The 23,243-nt window shown below is 41.6% G+C and overlaps 1 protein-coding gene across 4 annotated transcripts in view; it reads right to left on the bottom strand.

Annotated features, from left to right (window-relative positions):
- tpk1 (thiamin pyrophosphokinase 1) overlaps positions 1–20,531 on the bottom strand; it is a 61,486-nt gene extending 40,955 nt beyond the window's left edge. The window contains exons 1-4 of one of the 4 annotated variants that reach the window (XM_056434322.1): positions 20,493–20,531; positions 19,243–19,327; positions 13,557–13,631; positions 4,007–4,076 (exon numbers count right to left, since the gene is read on the bottom strand). In XM_056434322.1, coding sequence (XP_056290297.1) covers positions 4,007–4,076; positions 13,557–13,631; positions 19,243–19,285 — 188 coding nt within the window. In that variant the 5' untranslated portion in view covers positions 19,286–19,327; positions 20,493–20,531. Of the gene's footprint in view, positions 1–4,006; positions 4,077–13,556; positions 13,632–19,242; positions 19,328–20,045; positions 20,232–20,474 lie in introns of those variants that run through there. The other 3 variants (XM_056434323.1, XM_056434321.1, XM_056434324.1) reach the window with 3 other exon arrangements.
- Positions 20,532–23,243: the final 2,712 nt, after the last annotated feature.

The raw sequence follows: 23,243 nt of genomic DNA, 5'->3' as shown, positions 1-23,243 counted from the left end.
CAGTAATGTGAAAATAACAAATGAAAGACAAAGACTTCTAAGAACTGAGCAACTTGAACAGAGAGATCACGCGCAGACATCAGCCATGTACTTTATATCATCAAAGAAATCATGACAGAGCGAAAAGCACACAGTGGTCGACAGGAGCATACATAGAAGGCAACAGAAAAGAGAGGAAGATGTGATAATAACAAAATGCTATCGTGTGTGTGTGTGTGAGATCATTGATTAAAAAAAAGCATAGCAATTTGAATGAATTCAAGTTGCATCTTGATCGTTTGTCTTTGACCGCCCCACAAAGGGAAGTTGAATCCTTGACGTCGCTCATCACGAGAGACAGAAAGCCTTAGCATTACGTGCCCCCTCTTCTCTCCATCCTTAATGGCTACAATTAAGCCTGTTGACAGAAAATGACTTAGCAACTCTCTGTTCACGGTCGCGGTGGTGTTGTTGGTGGGGGTTGCCATCGTTTACATTTCAAAAGAAAATCTTAAAATCTCAATTTAGGTTTGTCCTATAAAAAGCCAACCTCAGGCAGTTTCCATCCAGGCAAATTAAATGCCATGATTTCCCTTAACAAATCGGACATGACTTAACTCTCCACCAGCATAATGTCAGGACACTGACTGTGAAGCACTTTTTGCTGGCTTCTCTTTCTAAAACTGTGAAAACTGGAAAACTGTGTCAGCTACAGCTTGGACGTGGGACTTCTCTTAATACTTCGCTGCATGTATCTAAATATCCCTCTTGCGATGTTTAGAAGTTTTAAACTGTGACATCTAAGGTGGAAAATATCATGTCCCTGTCCTGGTTTCATTTGGGAAAAGTGAAAGCTCCAAAATGCACATACACAGAAACGGGCACAATAACACAAATAGAATCACACACACACACAGAGGCACAACTTTGCTGAGTGATCAATTACATCTTTACCTTTGTTTCAATATAATATGTATCGAGCAATCTCATTGCAGTGTTTGCTTATCTTTAGTGTCATTTTCCTTCTCCTGCATCGCTCATACCTCCCCCTATTTGATTACACACTGCTGTTGCCTGTGTTGCTGCTGGTACTCATAAAGCCTGGCTTTGATTGATCACTTGCATCTCCCCATCTCCATAGTCCATTACTTTTGGTAATGTAGGTTAAACACATCTAAACTCGGTGTTGATTGATTTACGCATCCCAATGCATAAACATTCATATTTTTTTTTCCCCTCCTCCCCTTCCTCACTATTTTTCCCCTGTCGTCTCCAAAGCCTCCCGGTAAAATGTAGAACTTTTCAGGACGGCTGCTGTTTGGGTTGGGGGCAATGTGGCTGGCTGTCAGCTCCACTGTACAGGCTGCTGACAGAGCTCAGGACTGGAGGGTCAGAAAATTAATACACTGTGTAACACAAGCAGATTCTGCCGGCAGGCCAAACAAGCTCACACTGAGCTGTACTGAGACGGAGATACATGACTCGTTATATTTAGAAAATTCAATACGTGTTGGTTGTAAAGTACTAGTGAGGACCTCATCTGCAACCAAAAACATAACAGACTCTAAGTACTTGCCCACTTAAATCTAGTCTTAAATGGAGTCGTAACCTTAACTGTGAGGCAGCTTTTCCTTCTCGAAGCATCCGTTCTTATTTGAGACTAATTGGTGTTGATTGGGGATTATATATTGTTGAAGAAAACGGAAAGGAGGCACCGACCGTTTATCAAACCTCAGATTCAAGACGAGCAGTGCGGATACTGTCCTGGTCGTGGAACCGTGGACCAGCTGTTTACTCTCGCCATGGGTCCTGGTAGTTTGCCAGCTACTGTTTTGTGTCGAAAAGAGTCAGCTGAGATGGTTCGGACATCTCATTCGAATGCCTCCTGGACGTCTTCCATGAGAGGTTTTCCAGGCACGTCCAACTGGGAGGAGACCTCGGGGAAGACCCAGGACACGCTGGAGGTTATCAATTGAAGACACCAGAGGTAGGACTGTTATGCGTGAAACGCTCAGTTACAACATAGCTTCCCACCACTAGGTGGCGGTAATGCGTCAGTCGGTTGTTTTACAAGCTCCAATAGGCAGAAGAAGACACTCAGACAGTCGCTAGCCTGTCGCAAAAGTTATGGAGAAGAATTTAAAAGAAAAAATGAAGTGGTGATAAACCCTCCACAAGTCTAAATGTACAATCCCGACTTAAGTCGGGCTTTATTAACGGAGGTGAAGAGCCTGAGCTCTGTGTGTGGAGTGTTTGAACGCGACCAACGCAGCACTGAAGCCTCAACGCTGAAGTGGCATCTCAAGACCAAACATCAGCGCTTGTGGGAAAGCCGGTGGGATTTTTCAAGAGAAAATAAAAGAGGCTCCAGATGGGTCTGTACATTTTTGTTCGTTTGTTATATGGTTCATATGGAAATCCCATGGTTTCTTTGTTTTCTGTTTGAAACCAAAAACAAACGAACAAAACGTACACAGGCCCAACTCCAGCTGGCGCAGGTATGAAGAGCAACTTCCGGTTCTGCCATGAAAACTGCTGAAGCATATCATTCACAGATTATAAGGCTATATTTTCATTTGGACATTGTTTTATTTAATTTATAATTTATTTATTTATTCGAAACGTATTATTTTGAATGTATCCATTTTATTACAAATTTAAATTTCTCCGTATTTTTCCAGTCCCTCCTTTGGTTATGTAGTAAAAATCTATTTATTAGTTTTTGTGTGTGTTAATAAGTCCGACTTGAGCCTTTACATCTGTCCTTGTAATAGCTTGATTTGTCCCATGAATTGTTCTCCTGTTCGTCTTGTTGTATGCGCAGGTTTATATACACTTGATGAACAAATGTCTTGATGATCAAATTGCAAATCAAACCATGAGGGAGATCAATTAGTTAAACCAATACCGTGTCCTATTTGAAGGGGGCCCTGGCCACTTTGAACTTGAAAAGTTGGGCCCCGAGGTCAAAAAGGTTAAGAACCCCTGTGCTAGTGGATATGCAGTCAACATACACACTCACTTTATAAGATTATATCATCTGTCAAACATAAAAAGAGTTTGGCTTTGAACTCAAGGACAAACTAAAAAGGTGTGAATGGGCCTAAATGTGTCCTCACCACAGATGTCTACAATCTAAAGTGGTTGTTACCACGATGGAATTGCAACAGCATGCACGTAGGGAGTCGAACACAGACACACATGACGCATTCACACCCTGACAAAATACACACTCATGCTCACACTCGGCGTGTTAATGTGAAAGCCTCAACACTTCAGGGACACAGTAAACCCCAGATCCATCTCTGGCCTGACAGGAGTCCTCCATTAGCGCGCACACGCACGGTTGCAGAACATGCAGTACTTTATCACACACACACACACACACACACACACACACACACACATAGAGGAAATGCATCCAGACACAGCAAACACAGTGCTATTGAATTGTTTATTCAACCTCATTACCTTCGCATTGAAAATGCGGAAGGTTATGTTTTGATCGCTGTGTATTTATTTATTTGTATGCGTGTTATTCGCATAACAAAAAAAGTTTTAAACCGAATCGCATGAAATTTGGTGGGATGATTGGTTATTATCCGGGGACCATTTGATTAGATTTTGGGATCGATCGGGTCAAAGGTCAAGGTCATGAAAAGGTCAAAATCTTCTTGAATCGCATGAAATTTGGTGGGATGATTGTTTATTATCCGGAGACCATTTGATTAGATTGTGGGATCAATCGAGTCAAAGGTCAAGGTCAAGGTCATGGAAAGGTCAAAATCTTCTTTTTACCATAGCACGGTCAATTTTTATCCAATTGGCATGCAACTAATGCCAAAATGTTCATAATTAAATGCCCAATCTTGTGATATGCGAAGGTATGCGCTCTACCGAGTGCCCATTCTAGTTGTCAATGTTATCCTCTTCCTCCCAAACATGACCAATCAGCTGCATGCGCAGAGGAAGACATAGGTGAAAGCACAAATGAAGGCACGCAAACGCGAACACAGGGCGGACTCACCTGTCTCTGTCTCCAGCGGTGTTGTTGTACAGGTGATTGGCAGCTCCATCAGCACATGCCCTCAAGAGAGCTACAGAAAGATAGACAGGGAGGTACTTTAGCCCGTGCAACTGAAGGAAATGTGTTCTAGATAAATAGTATGCCTTGCATTCACTGGAGACACATTTATGCCCTAATGTGACCAAGTTACTGTTCCATGCAGACCCAGTTCAAACTGGTGTGAACGACGTGTGGCGCCACAGTCTCCACTTGTGCAGCGGTGAGCTGACGGTGGGTGTGTCTACTTTAGTGGGGTTTCAATTGCGGTTGAAGCAAGGTATGAGGAATTGTGACCGGACAGCTATGAGTGCAAGTTGTACAGGGGAGAAGGATTCACAAATGAATCATTCTCAGATAGGACCTTGTTTATCTCTCTTCATACTGTGGTGCGGTTTGATTTCAAACGGTCTCCAGGGTTTTTCTGAGGACGATTTCAGCAGGATTCGTTTAGTTAAGTGCCAGATAACAAAAGAGATGTTACTCTACACTGATACTGATATTCATAGCGGTGTGAAGGGCACACCGTTGATCCACGAAAAGCCTTGGTTTAAATGTTGGCTCTTGTTTTCCTCATCTGCTCACTACGTAAATGCTGACTTCAGTGGTTTCGATGTTTCCGTACGGCAGCGTGTCATCTTATTTATTGTTTTTATTTTGTTTTTTGTTCTCACTGGAATCTGATGTGGGCCACATTTAAAATATAATGTGAACGCCCAAAGGAAAGAAAATATCTGATTCGAGCAATGGATCAGAATTGAGCACGAAAGCTTGAAGTGTGAACGCAGCCAAAGATGAATGTTGTGTATCTTTATACGTCTCACATCAGAGCACTCAATGCACAACAACATATTTATAGAAAGAGGGAAAATGTAACGAAAATGTGCAATTTAAACAGAGCCCGAGTTTTGACCCCAGCATCAGTTTTAGCCTGATTCAACCAAAACCTTGGTATTGCATCAACCACTGCAGGTAGTGACCGGTCCGAGAGCAGGGAGGGCAGAAAGGCCTTGAGCTCTCGTGTTGCTGGGCGGAGGTTATTCTCTCCGTCACAGGTGGAGTGGTCCCAGAACCTTGCTGCCGGTGACTTAGGTTTTGGTTTCCTTTGGTTTGGCGGACACTCCATTGCACACGCGTTCACATCGACACGACAGATGTTACTGACTACCACACTCCATAGCGTTAACTATTTCTTTATTAAGTTAAATAAACACTCATTTACCATCAACTGCTCTGTCTGCACCATATTTGTCACGGCCTCAGAAGCAGGTTGTGACAAATGAGTTTTAAAAGAAAACTACTTTTCTGCCATAAGAAAATCTAACAAATGACACACAGCACGGCAAGGAAATTGGATTTGACACTTTAAAGGCAAAGAAAGTGAAAGAGCATTTTATCTTTTCTGATTTTAAAAACACTCAAATGAGATGGTTATTTGCCATTCTTAAAATGGTATTCAAGTTCCACTAAATTAGATGCAAACTATTTGCAAATATATGCTCTTTCATGGCCGCTATTCTATTTAAATTGAACAGGCAGCCTTTTTCTTTTTTTCTCTTTTTTTTTAAAGAGTTCGGGCTCTCGCGTTGCACATTGGGGAACAACTTCAAAGTATCAGCTGTTTTTTCAACTAACTCAAGCCGGCACAAAAGAGGCGATGGGTAACTGTTGTACACAAGATCTCCGTCTCATCTGCTTTCTTTACTCAAATGCGTCCTTTCCCCAAAACCCATCCGTTAGTGTGCACATGCCTTCGCGCATGTCATTTGTTTGATTGAACAAAAACAGCACAGTAACACATAATAATAAAAAACAAGATACCACAGGCCTAAAAATATAGGCTTGCCTGTAATAAACTGAGTTACACCTGCATACTGTAAATCCAGGTGCACACAGACTCGCACACTTAAATAGATGCGATTAGCAGAGTTAAATCGAGTCGGGTTGGGGGGGGGGTCTAAATCTAACTTTCTTTCTCTGGAGCGCTTAAAAAGTGTGAGAATGCAGATGCATTTGCATTTATATAAATAAGACACTCAAGGCAGTGCTTTATTCATAACCCTCACCACCTGCTGTCGACGATTTCACGTCAAGAAATGATTGGAATGTAAATGGCTCATTATCTCTGACAGTGCAAAGGCTAGGAAACTTTTCAAACAGAGAAACTCTTCTTTAAGCCTGCTGGTGCCAGACTGTGAAGATATCAGTCATTACCTGTGTATAGACACACACACACACACACACACACATGCAGACACACACAATCTTTTTCAGACTCACGGTTCTAGTACAGTTACTTAATAATCTGTCAATCATTTACTCAGCTCTTTTTCCATGACATCCCATTAACTAACACACACACACACACACACACACACACACACACAGACACACAAACACACAAACACACCCACACTAAATTGAAGAGGTTTGAAGAGATTCTACAAAGTGCAGCTTTCAAGTACCAACATCATAACAACTTTTTAAATGCTATCTGACATTTTTATCATTTCCCATCGTATGTATTTTATCACCATATTGTTGCCATATAAGCAGCCAGAATCTGAGGCTGCTTTCAAACCGGGTCACCGCAATCTGCATTTCATCGCAGGGAGACATCGCCTAGCTTTGATAAGCAAGGTCCCTTCCAGTCTGGAAGCAGATCTCATAAATATCAATGAGGGATCATTTTTCAAAATCTTGTTTACATCAAAACCTCTTTAAAATAATTATACACTACACTTACTTGATGCCAGGGTTCCCCAAAGCATTTACAGTGCAGCCTCCCTCCTCTGTTGACGTCAAAACTGCCTCTCCTAATGTCGGAAGAATGACGTCACACGTTTATGAAAATAGCCTCAATAGGCTTCAGAAGGTATTTGAGCAGTGGCACTACATCACACATTAAAGGCCGTGGGTAAGGGAGGGAATTGTTTTCAACCGTTTCAAAGTTGTGTTCACTTTCAGTGTCTCTCAGTAAAAAGGCTTTGGGTGTACCCTTGGAGACTGCGAGTGTACACCCAATGCCTTTTTTCTGAGCTTAATGTATTTCCTTCCTCATTCCACACTTGGAATTACAATACAGACAAAAAGGGGACATCTAGGGTAAGTACATCTTTCTCCAGAGCACATCCAGTAGTAATTGGAGCAGCACAGGGCAATGTTTTGGTTTGGAGACAATCGGATGCTTAAGTGTGAGAAACTTGACGCTGCACCGTTCGGACACCAGACAGTTTGTTCATCAGCACTCTGACACACTCGTTTTATCCAATAGTCTGGTCGAGCCGACATCTTTAGTGTTGTATTGTTTATGAAGTTAGTTTGTAGTGACCAGCTGGACTTTGTATTTATAAGTAATTGTCTATATTAGTTGTAGATCCCTCCAGGTTAAATCGCCACAGTAGAGCATGCTGCTCCCTGTGTTCAGCTTGATGTCCCCAACTGTGTTTCTAGCTACAGTTGTTCTTGTGCTTGCATGTCAAATAGTCAACAAGTGTGCTTCTTTTGTTTTAAGATTGCCATTTCTGGCAGTTTTCTACAATCTAATTTCACACAAAACGGGACAAGCTTATTCAAAAGCTAATCGAATGTTTATTGTAGTTTAAATGCCTGTGGGAGCCGCTGTCTTTCTACAACTCTCAACATTACATTTGTCTTCATCACAGTCGGCCTAAATGGCAAAAAGGTGGGTGAAATGAACTTGAGGAAGATCATCTCGATCTGCAGTTAAACACAATTACTGTCATTCTCACGCTGAAAACTATGAATTAACGGCTGTATGAAGTGCACCCCAATTGTAAAGTAAACAGCTAAACTCCATCTTCTCTTTCTCCTCAGAGCACCCAAAGCTCAAGGTCCAAAGCTGCATGAATTTTGACATGTATATATATATATATATATATGTATGATATTGTGAGCTGAGTGAGGACAGCAGAAGCAAGTGGAGATGACCTTGTAAATTAACTAGTCATAATAATCCCTCCCTGCAGGCTGGAGAACCAACTCCTCCTGCCACTCATTCTGCTGCGTGTCAGGAGATAATGCACTTCTACACACACACAGTACTATACCTGTCATTTCTGTTCATGCAGGAAAGATGCACGTTCATGCAGAAACACACACACACACACACACACACACACATACATGTGTGGTATATCCTATAGCAGGCCAGTATTGATGAGGTTAGTGGTGAGGATTAATACCTGTCAGGTTGGGGCTTTAGTGCTGTACAGGGGAGGGCAAATGGTCACAGAGGGCAGAGAAAAGATTATTATCCTTATTATGATGCCTTGATGCCCTCCCTTCATCTATCAGTCCACCTCTCCCCGTCCACTTGTCCTCCTGTCTCCAGATCCTCCCTGCTCTCTACAATTCGCCTCAAAGTTGATTGATTTCCTGCACATATATAATATATATATATATAGATTTCATTTTCTTTTTCTCTAGCTCCACCCGGTGAGTCTTTATTCTTACACTTTATCCTTACTCTTTGTTATTCCAGGGGTCAAAATGTCCCCGGTTATTTCACTCATTATTTTACATTTCCACAAACAGCCTTCAGGGAATTTGCTTTTTGGATTTCTGACGACCTCTATCCTTTAATCCTCGCGGACAGCTTCTCAATTTGAATTCTCAAGGTGCCCATTTACGCCGTCTGACACATGTGCTTAAATGCTGAAGTTCGGGGAAACGTCGACGCACTGCAGATAAATCACCCAACCGGCCTTGATTGCACGGCGGATACTCGATTGGCCGATGGGTGATGTTAAGAAACATCAACTTATGATGAAATCAGGCACAGGTCGTTTTTTCCCTCTCTTCCAGATAGACACCAACCCTGATTGCTTTATTGATTTGCTTGTTTGTGTTGTTACACAGAAGTAAGTGAAGGATCTGTCAGTAGGCAAATGAGTGACTGAATGAACAAGGGAGTGGGTGACTGACTCGATGAGCAAGTGGGTGACTGATGGACTAAATGAGTGAGAGGGTGCGTGAGTAAGATACGCAGCTTGATCCCAAGCACAACATCCCACTCGGCACGTGTAAATAAGCATTCACTTTGATCAGTGTTGCGCTCCGCCAGCCGGTATGGCTCCTCTGCTCCCTGCTGCTCTCCCTCTCCCACAGGTGATACGGGAGCTCAGGGGCAGCACATCAGAGAACCTGAGAGTGCAGTGTGTGTGTGTGCACATGTGTGTGTGTGTGGTCTGTGAGGGTGGAGACCTGGCTACGATGCCTCCAGGTGAACAACCATCTGGAGAGTGACACTCGCTCAGACACGCTCATGCGCACACCGACAAATCCCATAAACAACATTAAAAATACATGGCCTATCAAGGGAGGACTGATAAACTTGCTTAAAGCATGTTCGTCATCACACTGCAAGAGGTCTGAGATTGGCCATTCGTGCATCCTCATCATCATCATCATCACCATCATCCTGTCAAAACTTCTTCAGGTCCGATGTGCAAAACCGATCAAGAAAGCTTCCCAATTTCTGAACTCCACGCCTCGGCATTGCTTGTGGCACTTAAGAAACCACTCAACATCTCTCTGAAACTTTATTAAGTAGCCTTGTATAAGAATGAGTAACTCAATGCCATGTGACGTTATCGAGCTGCCTCACACTGTCAGAGTACACCGGACATGTCTCTCTATCTCAAAGTGGTCGCAAAAGTTGATTCATGTTAAGATTAAGATTATTGTTCCTGAACTACTAAGTATTGACCGGGATAAGAAAAATAAAATCTTTTTTTTTTTTAAACGATGTAATTGTAATTGCTCCACAATGTCAAATGTAATCCCTGGAGTAAAACCACATCAGTCAAACGCTGTTGATCTGGTCACATTTTGGATTTGAACAGATTGGCATTAAATGAAAAATATCAATCTCCAAACATTGTTGAGGTAAGTTATATTCAACAGGGCGTGAAGACTCTATTACCGTCTAATATCTCCACATATGAAAGCAAACAAATAATTTAAGTTGGATATTGTGTGCACTGACGAATTTGTGTTGCAATACATGTCAAATAATATAACAACTGCAATTTTCTGAATAGAAATTGTATTGTGCCGCTCAGGAAACTGGCCTTTCCTCTGCATGCACAGTGTAGGACTCTGATCCGTGGCAGTCATCAAACCCAATCCACCTTAATTAAACATTTACCAATATCTTCTTGATGAACGGTCTACGTTGTTCTTCTTTTAAATTATACATTTACATTTGATTATTCTCACTTAATTAACAATCTAAAAAGGATCTTCATCTTGGGGCAACAGGCAATAGATGAGGAAACTGCTTTGTCTAATGCTATTAAAAGAAAATTCGAAAGGTCCTCAATTACAAATGTAAACAAGGCAGAGAGCTGTGTGACAAAGATCTCAGGTGCCTCTTGGGGTTATTTCTAAATTGAAGAATATCAAAAACTGTAGTCAGTGAAATTAAATCAGATATTTTAATCTGATGATCATAAATGTGTCTGCAAAGTTACTTTGTTTCCTTACCTTTCTTGATTGCATAAATCCATGTGTAAGATATTTTATGAATTAGTTTGCCTACAGGTTGTTATTGTTCACAGTCTCAGCATCAAAACCATTGAGACCCAGTGACCCAGCCACTTCTCTCCACTGATCAAACAAATACACGCCGAATGAATTCAGCACCGTTCGGCTCAAGTTATTCTCGTTAATTTTGCCTCGTGTCTGATGAGTTCACCAGATTGAAAAGAAAAACACACTTGTGGGATAAAGATTCAGATAAACATGTCTGGTTTAAAGCCTCAGTCGGCTTTGCATATTTATTACATCACAGCCAAGTAACCATTATGCATCAACGTGTCTCATGAGCAACACATCAGGGAGTCTGGAGCTCTACTTCCCTTCAAAAACATATTTCTTTCCATCTTTTAACAATGAGCCTTTGGAGGATGCATTTCTGTTTGTCTTTTAAACGGTCTTGGGGTATTGATGAAGCACATCAATCCTCTAGTTACTGCGACAAAAACAGTGGTTGGGATCTTGGGGACATCCTTATTTCATAAATTATGACTAGCAGGTTGCTGATGTGAAGGAGAGTGAACACGGTCCACATCATCGTCGACAATAAACATAAAAATACCCCAGGACATGAACAAAGCTGCTGTTTGTATTACACAACGGGTGATGCATGTAACAGTTTAGCTCCATGCCTTCCTTTTTGTAGTAGTTGTTTTCATCCTGTCACTAAGTATCATGTTATTCCAGATCCTGCTTCCCATCTTGTCAATCCAACTCCCCTCACCTGCCTCTGATCACTCCCTCGTTAGTCCCTCATTCCCTTCACCTGGTCCTCATGCCCTTCTCACCTGCAGCCCATCCCCTCATTAGTTACTCACTATTTAGCTCCCTCACTTCCACTTGTCCTCTGCCAGATTGTCTTGTGTTTTCATGCCAAGTTCTCCAGCGTTATTAGAGTATATTCCTGACCTGCCTGTTCTGACCCTGCCTGCCTGCCCTGACCTCTGATTCTCTGCCCCGCCCCTTTTTGGACTTGTTTGCTTCTTCGACTGATCTCCCGGTTTTGACCCAGCCTGTTTCCAACCAAAGACAGTCATCTTTGTTACTCCTAGTGATGGTGAGATGAAGCCTCATGAGGCATCGAACCACTTCAGCCAATTGGTTCGAGAAAGAGTTCATTTCTCGAAGCTTCATGTGCTCACGAAACCACCTACTGGCCAAGTGCATAATCACAGGCAGCTGTATCTGAACCACATAATGTGATGCATTGAATTGTTGTGTCCGTTATGGCTGTTGGGAATGACTATGAATTACAAAAATGTATGACCAAATCATTTCTGTACATAAATTATCACATATGTGCATAATAAAATATTTTTTGAATGTATTCTGTGTGTGTAAATGTTCCCAAAATGGTAGTATCATATGATATGGCAGGTTGTGTAATAATGTTATGTCACTTTAGGAAGATGGCATGGGCTTAAGCAGGCAGAGGACAGTGAACGTGTGTGTGTGTAAGAAAGAGGGGACTGAATATGCTTGTGTAACTTGGACAGTGATGTACAGGACAAGGGACATTTTATTCATTTTTATTCAGAAATACCAGTTTCTCAACAGTTCCATCTTATCACCTATCCTTCTCTCCTCACTCTCCTAACTCTCCAAACTCTCAACCAACAACCCACATGTTGAATGGAGCCTGAGGGGTTTATATTGCTGTCAAACCTCCCGGCAAAATCTGAACCGCTTCCCGAAGCAGTCACGTGGTACAGCCGGGCAGCGAGGCTTCGGACGTCATCATTTTTGGCTCCTCCCCTAAATGAAGCAAGCCTCGATACGCGCTTCGAGGAAACGCCCCCTCCATTACTCGACACACGCTTCGAAGCGTCGGCACATCTCGTCACAACACCAGTTACTCCTGTCTGAGTCGTGCTAGTGGGTCCACTCTAATAGCACCGTGACAATGCACGTTTGAATATGAATGGACAACCTATTTCCTGCTTGAAATGTTCTCCCCTTTGTCACAGAGAAGGACAGTAAAGTATGCCCCATGTGTCCATATCACGAACCAGATCATTTCCCCTCTGATGCAAGGCGGCTCGAGACCTCAGAGACGTAACAACCACTCAGAGTCCCTTTGGAAGGGGGACTTCTTACGACTGAAACGCCCACGTTCTAAATGTGGGGGTCTTGGGTGCACTGGGTTGGTTTATATCGACCTTTTCACTCCTCTCCCGCTGAGTGGAGTGGACACTTACCGCCACTGCCCGTGTTCACATTACTTACCAACTAATTAGCTGTAATGAATGTATACACACTAGGATGCATCCGAAGGGATATGCTATCCTTGCTATCTGGAGACCTTACAAAGAGTGTTTTCAGTGATTTGGAACGAATAAAAACCAACAACGTGTGGTGTCAGGCAAACAGTTCAGTGTCGTGAAAGAATGACCTATGGAAATAATGAATGAAAAGAATAGACAATACAGCTCCTATTTGATCACTTATATTTCAGGTTTATCTGTTGAGTTAAATGACCCTGTTTCAACTGACATTTCAGATTCAAAACTCATTTAGCCTTTTTAATCATCATCATAAAACGTCAGTGTCTCAGGGGCAACACAATCATGCTGACCATTCAAGCTGTGAATTGTTCAATAGTTATATCATTTTTGGGATTATATCAATTGTCCAGGTCCTACAGCCACAGGAGTTATGAAATGAAACATGAAGGAACGTTTTCTGCAAAAGAATGATGTCATCTTTGCTTCAAGTAAAACTCGTCTCACAGGAAATGTGGGTACAGGGCAGAGTGGGGGCATTGTCAATGACATGGCAGTAAATATGATATGGCACAGTGGAGACTACACAGGCCAGAGAGCACAGTGCCACAAAGAACAACAGGGGAATAAATGCCTAGTGCGACTCAATGCAGATGAGATCTAATATATATTATTATTATATCCTGGATTAGAGGCTTGTTTGATCTGTGTGGGGGATGTGTGAGCTCTACCTTTACTCCAGAGAATGTGCAGGTAGTCTTGATTTAGAGGCTGGTTCAGAATAATCAGACAGATCCTCTGTGTGCCTGAAAATCAGGGGAAAAAGGAGAGGTATGAATCAAAACCAATCAGGTAGAGACACTTCAGACGATGGAACATAATGTCCAAATTCCAAAAACATAGCACATCATTGTAATTCCTGTTTTAAAAAAAAGCCTATTAAATACAGAATGGTGGCTGTTGTTTATGGCACTGAATGGGCCAAATAAAGAACACAACTAAAACAATGCAGGGATGATGAGCTCATTATCATGGAGACAGGAAAACAAGAGGGAGGAATAAAAACACAAACCATTCCAAACAAGTCAGGATGCTGAACGTTGGTTTAAAGTTCAAAATGTGTTCCCACTCACACACACTCACATCAAATGAGTGGTTTGTTTGCCTCAGAAAATAACAACATAAATGTAGAGCGAGTGTAGTCAATGTCTATCTAAATTATGCAATCATTCATGGACCAGGGTCACAAGTCAAAGTCCTTCATAGGAGTTGTTGTTGGGTTTCTTTCAAGGAGAATGTGTGCGCTAAGCTGCACACACACATCTCACCAATGCTCATTTGAATATTGTGACCTTGATGACACACCAGCATGGCAACACAGGAAAGCCCATTCAAAAACAGCACAACCAAACATAACGTGACATTGCACAGTTTATCATTTTCCTCTCGGTGTACCTCCATGCGTCTTTGTCATTCCCAGGGTGCATCGTTTCACACATCTATTTCCTTTCTTAACCCCCTATTCCTCACTTTTGCTCTACTTCTAACGCAGTTCCCCCGGACACGTCCGGATTGTCTTTTTTCCGTCTGCCAGAGATGAAAAAAATATATGATGGAAGCCTCTGCTTTCATTGACAAAATAAAAACAGGGCAGCTAGAAAAGGCTTAATGGAGCAAAGACTAAAGCACAAAGCTTTCACTCGCCTCAACACTTAGCCATTCCACTGCATGCTCATTTATCTTTCACTCTCATGAATGATTTCACATCCCTTTTTAAAGTAGTTGCCCTTTGTAGCGAAGCCAAAATGCAATGTGCGAGCTTAAGCAACACTGTGATTACAATGCCCTCTTCCCTCACAGCTAAACTGTGTTCATGCAAATTCCGCACAACTGGATACCAGTTTCAGAACAGCACTGCATGGCATATCCATTAAAGCTTTTATCTTTCCCAAATACACATTTCCAAATACATCAGAAATGCAGTGGGAGGCCAAAGAAAACAATGGTTTAGAAGGAAAAAGAAAAGTATCTTGAGGTTTAATGTGCACCACCCTTTGTCCTATGAAGCTCCCTTTGTGGTGTTAAGCCCTCAAGTGTAAAAAGTGCATTTTGACAAAGCTGAGAAAGTGTCTTTGGGTTTGTGACTTTGTTGCAGCGGTGGGATTGATGTTGTTAAAAAGTTCACTTCCATGGAAGGTCATTTCCCATCCGAAAGTCAACCCCAGCAGAGTGTATTAAAGGGATGAGGAAAGAAAGAGATGGTGAAGAGGAGGACACTAAAGGAGGACACAAGGAGGGGTAGGTGAGGAGGAGGAGGAAAAGGAGTAGATTTGTCAGTCTTGTCTCTTAATTGGCTGGAGGTGTACAGAGAACAAAAGACAAACCCAACCAGCCGTGACTTTTCCGATAACCCCTCGTCGCACAAACACACACAAGGAGGGGTGCAGCCTTTCGAGCACCCTGTTCAAAGAAATGTCACCTTGGAAGTGCCAGACAGCATAAATACAACAAACTCAGACACAAATATTTTCTTCCAAGAATAGCCATTTATAATTACAATTAGGAAATTTAAAAAGGTTAACATTGCACACTCTATATTTGAAAAAGTATTGTATCTCGATGTTCAGCTTTTCTCTAATTGTATTTGTCTTTATATCCTCCACAGCAGCGGGATAAGTATTTCCTGTGAGATATGAAAATAAAGCAACAATGGGAATATTTTTTACTGTATCGACTGGAGGAAAAATGGTTGTAATGTACAGCTGAGATAAATATTTTAGTGTGTAAGTGAATGACACAGGGAATCTTGAACAAATGTTACCTCTGATTACAAAGTGACGGATTAATCTAACAACTGTATCATCAGGAGGATGCGTGTGCTCTGATCTGGTTCTGATCTGCATCCATTATTTGCACTCTCTGTGAAATCTGTAGAATACATTTTGGATTTGCAGAGAGCAAACTCAGGTGCGTGGTCTGTAATGCTCCGCGAGCGTGTTTGAGTAAACATCTGTTTCAATGGATGCTTCAAAACTGCTGATGGCGTCCTATCAGAAGTGAGTGTCTCTTGACTGATGTTGGCCTTTGAGTGTTATTGATTTGTGTGGAGCTGCGCAAGCCGACACCACTTCTGTGTTCTGGTTCTGTGCAAATCACAGACGTGTGCAAGAATGTCAAGTTAATCCAAACATATGTACGGCACAATTCCAGCGGCCCTTAGTCGTCTAACAGCAGGATTATAACCTTCACACAGCAATCAATAGGAGCCAGAGGGAAACAAAGGAAGCAACGCACCATAATACAATCTTTAATACCCAGTTAATAAATGGTGCAGGACGCAGTACTAGGCTCTGTTCTTCCAGTTGCACTCATTTATTCACTCATTTTATCAAAATGGGACGAATTATGTACTGGGCCTGCCGTGAACAGAATTATGTGTACATTGTTTTGAAAATTATTTAATTATTTAGTGTCTGAAAATAGGGAAAAATGTCTATCACAAGTGCAAATACTCTTCTAATTGTTGTTTTGTGACCAGCAATCCAATATCCGTCGATATTGAGTTCAAAATTGTATTTCTAAAAACTATTTAAAAGAGAAATGCAGCCAATCTTTGTATTAGAGATGGTAGTATCAGAGAACGTTTTTCCATTTGTTAGTAGTAATATATAATCAAAATAAATGTATTCGACATCTTTTTTTCACTCTTTTTTGGGGGATGGCCCGCCACTAACCTCCCTCTCCAGAGGACTAAATCCACTTCGTTTTTCAAACCCCAATGAGGAAGATGGGAAATGACTAATCATAGACACGATAGTTATTAATGGAAAAGAGGACAAAATCATAGAACAAACAGGCAAAAGGCACTCAAGAGTAAACAAGGACGCATGTATGGAAACGGACAACAACGAAAGCAAAGAAAGAGAAAAGAGCTGACGGACAAAGAAGCGAGAAAATAATACATCCTTGTTTTGTTTTTCCTCCTTTAACTGTGTACGATGGGGTATGAGGAGTGGGATTGTATTCTAAAGATGCTGATAGTAATAGGGTGGCATTTAGCACCCGGGCAGATTGAGAGCCAGGGTCAAATATGAGAAATGTTGATTGAATTCCGTGGTTTGATTATTGTGTTTGGCAGAGACGAGCTCGACTGATATATGTTCTGGGACACGGTTCAGCCATTGTTTTATGGAGAGGAGGTGTCTGGATTTCCAATTGAGGAGAATATTCTTCTTGGCAACAGCTCGAGCTCCAAGTAAAGACGGATTGCTTGTTATTATTTAGTCTGACAGGTCACTGAGAAGGCAGGTGCATGGAGATAGAGGAATGATACATGAAACTCTGAAAGTTGTGATCTCTTTCCAAAAACTGTTTAACCACAGGGGAATGACCAGAGGGCGTGCAGGTCCTTGGCGTGGGTGTGAAGTCTCATTTGAAATGTTGCCAGATTGACAGGACTCGGATACACAAATAGGTTGAGTTTTGTGGATCAAATCCAAATGAGAAAACGTCCACCCGCCCGTTGTGATGCCCGGACCTCGACAAACTGAGCCGTCTTTCTGTTGCCGCTGCCGTTTTGTAAAAGAAATTATTTAAAAAATGTAATGCTTTTTTCTTTTTCTTTTTCTTATGAATTATTATATATTTCTTATTAATTGTGCTTCAGTTAAAGGTTATTTTTATCCTTGAATTTTTGAGGATTTAATGCTCATATCAAATCACCTGAACATTAAAAAAGAAAGTTGTTGGCCCATTTTCTGGTTTGGTGTTGTATTTCTTTCCCACAGTCCACTCTGAATGGACAGAGAGAGACGACAACAGGTCAAGGCAGGATATTTCATTCCTACGGAGGTACCTGAATGTTTCACACATCCTCATGAGTAAACTGCACACAGAATGCTTACAGCGGGTCGATGAAAAAGGTTGATCGGTGCCCGTATGCTGAATCCAAGGATGACAAAGGCAAAAGCTCCGACACTGCTGAGCCTTTTGGGGACAGAACGTTTCCTTTTCACTCCTAAGATCTATATCTATATCTTTCTGTGGGTGGACAATATTTCTCGCCAGTGTCAGAACCCTGCAGCACAATTGTATTTGGACAAAGTGCTGCTGCTGCTGGTACTCCACCAATGGCAGCGTCCTTCATTATAATGTGTTCATGTCACAAAATTCACAAAGTCACAAAATAATCTCTTTAAAAAATAGATTTAAAGAAATAACACGTACACAACAGGAGCTGTAACACGAGACAAAAGAAACTAGACTGTTAATGTGTGTTTGTCCACTGTACGCTTGAACTACCAAAACAATGTATGAATCCAGATTGAATGTATTCGGGGTCGTGTTTCCTCAACGCATAGGGAGCATTTAAAAATAATAATAAAAAGATTCATTTTATGACGCTGCATCGGAGGGAACATTAGCTTGTTGTCTCCTCCCGATGATGATATGAGCTCTGGAGCAGATTAAGGCTAGATATTTATAAAGAATAGCTATCTTTGTATATTGCCCAAAAATGTAAATGAGAGTGTAATCTTACTAATTGGCAGTACTTCCACGACCCACAGAGCGCCATGCTCAGAGGGTTGCAAAAGGCTGCTCTACAAGCCAACATGTTGTACGATCCCCTTGACCTTTACAGCTCTTAGTAAAGCCTGCCCGTGGGCAGCTTTACCTCCTCCACACTTACACACCACCAGGGAGCTCACATAAACCTTGACCTTAGCGCAGTGGGCAAAAGGCAGCTATAACCAGCTTCTTCTTCAGGTCTCGAGGGAGGCTGGTTCAGACTATATGCATCAACAGATACAGAAAGCATATGGGGACATAAACCTTGTCACAGAAATGTACCCACGTGCCTTTGGAAAATAGAAATTAGTACAACGGAAAAGATTTCAGTCAATTGTACACTAAACGTGTTTTTTCTAAGGTTGTGTTTGAACAAAGTGACTTTATATGATCACAGAGGTTGTATTCAGGAGCAAGATTATTTATTTTTAGAAATGTTTAAATAATCACAATGCCACCTCAAACAGCAGACATAACAAACATCCGACCTTCTTTCAATGAACATTAATTATTTACGCAGCCAAACTAAAAAGACACATGGAAGTGCATCTCATAAATACACATTGCTGTCATGAAAGTACCAGTGATTTGTTTTGGAGTTTGAATTCCCTCAAGACTGTATGTGTGTGTGTGTGTGTCTCAGAGTGTTTGAGAGATGCAGAGAGAAAGACAAGTGTGACAGTAATGTGAGTACGTTTGTGTTTTGATCAGACGCATTCAGATCTGTGTTTGAGGTCCCGGTTTGTGGCTTGTGAGTGAACGCGCCATGTGTGCATGGACAACTTGTATTTGATTGATTGCGTGCCTCGGTGTTTGCGCCAAGGGAGCGTGTGTTTGAAAAGACCGTACCTGAGGGCAGAAGGCAGTCCAAAGGCGTCAACTCTTCATCCATGGCGAGGATCCACAGGAGCTGGTCTTTAATCAATGGACTCACCTGCAACTCGGGAGAGGAGGACAGACACTGTTGCTCCTCTTTTTATCTGCCAGAATATCTCTTTTGTGTTGAACAGCAATCTTCAAATTACAAATTGCTATATGTAACAATATCTAAATTAATTTGTAAGAAATTCTAACTCAACCCAAACAGCGGAAACTTGTGCTCACCAGCCATCCTTTTGTTAAATCTACTTTAAACAAAAGAAAAGCTTAAAGGAGAGCCAGCACCCCCTTGCTCACTTTTCAGCTTTACAATCCAGTTAGCAGAGAACAGAGCAAAACGTGTAGATGCTCTCAACCACTGCTGAATTATTAACAACCTCCTTTTACCTCCCCGCATGCAGGAACAGTTGAAAAAACGGACTACGTCAATCGTTAACTTAAGTGCATCAGCTACTCCACTGGACTATCCATTTTCTTTGTTTCAGTTTTCTGTCTATCTTTCAATTAGTTTAGCTGACATAATAATACATTGTAATAATGTAGTCATTATATTGCCTACACCTCTTCCACAACCTTGCTAAACATGAAAGTAAAAACCTGGTGTTATAAACCTGTCTCTCAAGATGTTTTATTTTATGACATAAATTGAATGTAATCCTACAATTTAAAAAGTATGTTAATTTATAAATATTATATATTTTCATATTCTATTTGGCTATAAATGTTCAACCATTAACATTTCCTGCAATGTTAAGCAATAGAAAGCCACTAACATCTCGATATTCAGTTTCTCTCATTTTGAATTAGAAGTATTAGAAGGTCTTCAAAGTAAAACCGCGAGACTTTAAATATGTTCAACACAAGTTCCTGCTTTACTTCCACTGCAACACAGCACTGGTTCTGCCTCCAGGCTTTCCTCATGTCTGACACCATCGGGCCTGCATGGTAAACTAACTGCGCCACTGAATGATGAGGTCCCGGAGCACTAAGTAGCTGATGAACCGTTCGCGTTAATACACCTATGCACCTGCTGTGTGTGCAAACGTGTGGCGAGGCAGTGGAGCAACGAGCAACGGCGCTTCCCCGTTGTTCACAGATAACACCGTGCAACACCAACACAAACAACACACATGGCCGACACTCCACTTCACAACTAATGAAGCGACTTCACATGTTAAACGTGTCATTGCTTCGCTTTGTACATTTTCAATAAAACTCACAGAATGAAGCGACTTCCGTCATGGAAGCTGTAAAAAGGTAAACAATCAAAGAGAGCGCAGAGAGATGACGACTGCACCGAAGAGCGGCGGGCATTTGTTACGGGGCCACCTAGAGGCCAAAAGTGGAAACTCGTTTCCCTCTGGGGTTTCAAAAGTGAGACGACAGGGTTCTCCAGCTAACTGTGTCGTAATTTCATTCTTTTTTTTCTCGTAGAAGTTATCCCAATGAGAAACTGACTTTTCCAATCACTGCTTTCAATCTTTACTGTAACTGTCATTATGTGCCCATTTCCTAATGGTAGGCCTATATCAAATAAGCAAAAGAGAAACTAAGGTCTAATGTGTTTTAAAACGTGCGTGTGTGTGTATGTGTGTGTGTGTGTGTGTGTATGTGTGTGGGGGAGGGGCGGCTAGAACATGTCTAGAACCCTTAAAACAGATCTGCATTAACAACACTTTTAAACAACACTGAAGGAGGCTATTTTAATGTTTCATTGTAATTTAGTTTAATGGAGAATTAACAGTCAGACAATTAGGTGCTCCATTGATCCCCCTCCACAGGGAGAACTATCGGGTCGATAGTCTTTGCTGTAGCTTAGAAAATGTACTGCACAGTGGATAAACCAGGATCCTCCAAACTATCTCTGTCATCCATGCTGTCTAAAAGTGGAACGCTAAATACAGAGGAGGGATTGTTAACTGACACCAAAAACACATCCAGACATACATTTCTTCATTATCGTCTCGCTGGAACAACATGGGGATTTGGCTGAGGAGTCCCTGTAAATCAGTCCTACCGGCAGTGGTGTATAAAGTACCCAAAAGTCATACTTGAGTAAAAGTAAAGATACTTGACTGGAAAATTACTCAAGTAAAAGTAAAAGTCACCTATGAGAATACTACTTGAGTAAAAGTATTTAAAGTATCTGATTTTTTTTGTACTTAAGTATCAAAAGTAATTTTCTGATATTAAATGTACTTAAGTATTGAAAGTAAAAGTAAATGCTGTTAATAAAAAAAACAAAGGGTCAGAATTTTGAGAATTATGAAGTTTATTTGTTTGGGTGCTGTGGCCGCCATGAACAAGGAGTATGAGCTAGGATGAACTTAGCAATATATGAATACTATGAAATTACTAAAATATACAAACACGATTAACACAGAAAAAAGCAGAACCAAAAGTAACAACCAGAATCATCACTTTAAAGTGAAAAATGTATTGTTCATCTTCAAAAGAAGTTGATTTTCAAAATGGACAGATTTCAGTGTCGCTCTTCTGGGGCTGAAGACGAGTCCCATGATGCTGAAGAGCCGTTCACCTGGTGCAGGTAGAGTGTGTCTAGCTTCACAGGCCCTGGTGCAGGCAGAGTGTGTCTAGCTTCACAGGCCCTGATGCAGGTAGAGTGTGTCTAGCTTCACAGGCCCTGATGCAGGTAGAGTGTGTCTAGCTTCACAGGCCCTGATGGTGCAGGTAGAGTGTGTCTAGCTTCACAGGCCCTGATGCAGGTAGAGTGTGTCTAGCTTCACAGGCCCTGATGCAGGTAGAGTGTGTCTAGCTTCACAGGCCCTGATGCAGGTAGAGTGAGTCTAGCTTCACAGCCCTGATGCAGGTAGAGTGTGTCTAGCTTCACAGGCCCTGATGCAGGTAGAGTGTGTCTAGCTTCACAGGCCCTGATGGTGCAGGTAGAGGTGTCTAGCTTCACAGGCCCTGATGCAGGTAGAGTGTGTCTAGCTTCACAGGCCCTGATGGTGCAGGTAGAGTGTGTCTAGCTTCACAGGCCCTGATGGTGCAGGTAGAGTGTGTCTAGCTTCACAGGCCCTGATGGTGCAGGTAGAGTGTGTCTAGCTTCACAGGCCCTGATGGTGCAGGTAGAGTGTGTCTAGCTTCACAGGCCCTGATGCAGGTAGAGTGTGTCTAGCTTCACAGACAGCAGCACACAGTTGGGAAGCATTTCAGCAAGTCAACGTGATCCACGCCCATCCAGCTGTTTGCTGCTGTCATGCGCTTGAGATGACGAAGAAGAAGTCCTCTTCATCAGATGAACTGGACCTGGTGGCATCCCCTAGCTGCAGGGAGGGTTCTTCCATGTGCTGCTTGATTAGTCCATTCCTGAAATAAAGTGAGAGTATTACAGACATGATAGACTAATAACACTTCCTAACAGAAAAGCTTAAAGGAGAGCCAGCACCCCCTTGCTCACTTTTCAGCTTTACAATCCAGTTAGCAGAGAACAGAGCAAAACGTGTAGATGCTCTCAACCACTGCTGAATTATTAACAACCTCCTTTTACCTCCCCGCATGCAGGAACAGTTGAAAAAACGGACTACGTCAATCGTTAACTTAAGTGCATCAGCTACTCCACTGGACTATCCATTTTCTTTGTTTCAGTTTTCTGTCTATCTTTCAATTAGTTTAGCTGACATAATAATACATTGTAATAATGTAGTCATTATATTGCCTACACCTCTTCCACAACCTTGCTAAACATGAAAGTAAAAACCTGGTGTTATAAACCTGTCTCTCAAGATGTTTTATTTTATGACATAAATTGAATGTAATCCTACAATTTAAAAAAGTATGTTAATTTATAAATATTATATATTTTCATATTCTATTTGGCTATAAATGTTCAACCATTAACATTTCCTGCAATGTTAAGCAATAGAAAGCCACTAACATCTCGATATTCAGTTTCTCTCATTTTGAATTAGAAGTATTAGAAGGTCTTCAAAGTAAAACCGCGAGACTTT

This window comes from Pseudoliparis swirei, chromosome 16 (genome assembly GCF_029220125.1).
Source record: "Pseudoliparis swirei isolate HS2019 ecotype Mariana Trench chromosome 16, NWPU_hadal_v1, whole genome shotgun sequence".
Taxonomy (NCBI): domain Eukaryota; kingdom Metazoa; phylum Chordata; class Actinopteri; order Perciformes; family Liparidae; genus Pseudoliparis; species Pseudoliparis swirei.
Note: the sequence above shows the minus strand (reverse complement) of the source record. Positions and strands in the feature narration are given on the sequence as shown.